Source organism: Penaeus japonicus, unplaced genomic scaffold (assembly GCF_977035675.1).
Source record: "Penaeus japonicus unplaced genomic scaffold, GWHDUDI00000001_assembly GWHDUDI00000040, whole genome shotgun sequence".
NCBI lineage: Eukaryota > Metazoa > Arthropoda > Malacostraca > Decapoda > Penaeidae > Penaeus > Penaeus japonicus.
In genome coordinates, this window is record NW_028234442.1 from 11,926,509 (window position 1) to 11,929,008 (window position 2,500).

At 45.2% G+C, this 2,500-nt stretch overlaps 1 protein-coding gene across 5 annotated transcripts in view; it reads right to left on the reverse strand.

Moving 5' to 3' along the window:
* The window catches only part of LOC122264258 (thioester-containing protein 1 allele R1), a 43,208-nt gene that overhangs the window by 23,561 nt on the left and 17,147 nt on the right, over positions 1-2,500 (reverse strand). For all 5 annotated transcript variants that reach the window (XM_086534112.1, XM_086534114.1, XM_086534110.1 and 2 more), the window contains exons 3-4: positions 623-815; positions 1-37 (exon numbers count right to left, since the gene is read on the reverse strand). The exon at positions 1-37 is cut by the window's left edge and continues 188 nt beyond it. In XM_086534112.1, coding sequence (XP_086390238.1) covers positions 1-37; positions 623-815 — 230 coding nt within the window. The remainder of the gene's footprint in view (positions 38-622; positions 816-2,500) is intronic.

Genomic DNA, 2,500 nt, shown 5'->3' on the forward strand with positions numbered 1-2,500 from the left:
CTGTCAAGTTGTACTGACCCGGTCCGAGGTCGCCGATCTGCGGGAAAGAGGGAAGGGCGAGGCGGGTCGTAGATGTTGCTAGATGGTTGCAGATTCATGGAAAAAAAAACAGTAGCGGCATCTGCGTTTCCTGCAACGGAAGGTGAACAAGCAGATGCAGAAGTCGATTTCTATTGTTGCTACATTCAGTAAGGGTGGGAAGAGACTAGATGTGGGACGCGTAGTACTTGACAAACAAATTAACAAAAAAATTCTGCTTGTTCCCCTTCAGTCACCGGTCTGCCTTGTATTCTGTCTAAGAATTAGAAATTTCCCGCCGAGGGAGTAGTTTGCCTTATCCGGAAACACAGAGTCACTTGCAGCATTATCAATCAACTATGCGAATAAGTGCTTGCAGGAACGCAAAGCACAGGCCAAAAGTAAGGAAGTGTGCAAGACTGAGGTGCATGAGGTATGTGGGCATGAATAATTCTGCAGAGCGAAGGGCATTGTCCCGGCGTGATATTCATCTCCCGGAGGACACGGGGACAAACAGCCATGCACTGCCCTGTGAATGACATATCCGTGTCTCCTTTCCGAACAGTCGCCTGAAGACCAGAGAAAACGGCCCAGTCATATTTACCTGGAAGTTGAGGACCTGTGAGGAGTCCGGCGGGAGGTCCGCCAGCTGGCGATTGAGAATGACCCCGCCTGCGTCCTGTTGACCTCCGACCTCCACGTTGACTTTGACCGGCTTTTCGGTGCCGTGTGTGGAGACGACGACGTGGTAGTCCCTGTTCGGTCGAAGAATTCGCGGCGCCACCACGCTGCAGGTCCTGCAAGAAACACAAAGGAGAAGGCGCGTTAGCCAATGCAGGATGCCATGCAACGGTGGTTGACATGGGAACGTCTCTGCGTCCTTTTAATGTGCATTCTGAGTATCTCCGCCAAGGACAAGCTAGCCCTCGTTCCCACATTAGTCATAAAGTATTTCCGTCGAAAAGAGAACATCGCGGCGGTGTTAACCCACCGTTGAAAATAAAGCCAACATTTCTTTCAATCTGGAAGCACACCACGAGCCTCGCACGCAAGGGAGAAATTGCAACGTAGCGCTAATGGAACAAACACATGCTGGGGGAACAGACCGAAGGTAAGCTCCTCCGCTAAAACTTTCAACTGAGCGCTGCCACAGCCTGACACTCTACCGCTCCTCCCGAAAGAAAAACACACAAAACACAGATATTTAAGCCGCAAGATTGCAACAGAATGTCAGCTCACCGATTAAGAGAAAGAAAATAAAAAAGAAAAGACAAGAAATATAGGTTTCTTCCCGCTGCTGTTGTTGCCGCTTTGCGCCGACGCCTTCCGTGCCAACCTGTGCTTCGGTGCGTCAAAGGCGGCGCGATTTGCTCCCCTTTATTTCCTTCTCCAGATACGAGATGGCGCGGCGGTTTCACCGCTCGGAGGAAAGCGGAGCAACGCGCTTCTTATTTGCTCACGGGAAGGGAAAGATATCGATGGCGTGATGTAACTGGGGGTAGTCATATATATGTGTTTTATATACATATATATATATATATATATATATATATATATATATGTAATATATATATATATATATATATATATATATATATATATATATGTATGTATTATATATATATATATATATATATATATATATAGAGAGAGAGAGAGAGAGAGAGAGAGAGAGAGAGAGAGAGAGAGAGAGAGAGAGAGAGAGAGAGAGAGAGAGAGAGAGAGAGAGAGAGAGTGTGTGTGCTTATGCACATATATATGTATGTGTGTGTATATGTATATATATATATATATATATATATATATATATATATATATATACATAATTTCGTTTTCAATGTGGAGAAATTCGCGAGCATTACCTCGTCATTAGGCGACCTACAAACACACTGCAGTTGGCGCCAGGAGGTAAGGAGGAAAGGCGGGAAAGAAGAAGTTAGTAAGGATAAAGATACGAATGACAGGCGTAGGGTGGCAGACAATAAGAGATTATTAAATACAAGGGGAAAGAGAAAAAGAGAAAGGCGACTCGAAGGGCGGCAAGGGAAACAGAAAAGGGCAGAGCAAAAGAGCTGAGGAAAATACGAAATGAAGGTCACGTGACCGAACGCTTCCTCCCTTCAGCTGGCGTTCCTTCGCCGAACTGCCTGTGGGAACCCTTCATGGCCGTGACTCATGCAGCTGAGTCATGAGGAAATGTGAATAAATTAGTCGCGTGTAAGGAAGCGAATTGGAAATTTCATAAATTAGGAGTGTAACCAGGTGCGCGTGAGTCACGAGTCAATGAGAAAGGTAAAATTGCCCGAGTAAATGCAGAGTGAATACTTGAGTCAAGAGCGGATAACTAGTAAGAAAAATATTATTGTAAAAATAAATGCTAAATTATCAAGGCTGCGTCTGAACGAGTAGCAAGTTGTAAGATTCTAACATGAGAAATATATAGCGAAAAATGTACAGGCAAGACGAAGCACACTCCAGCGAA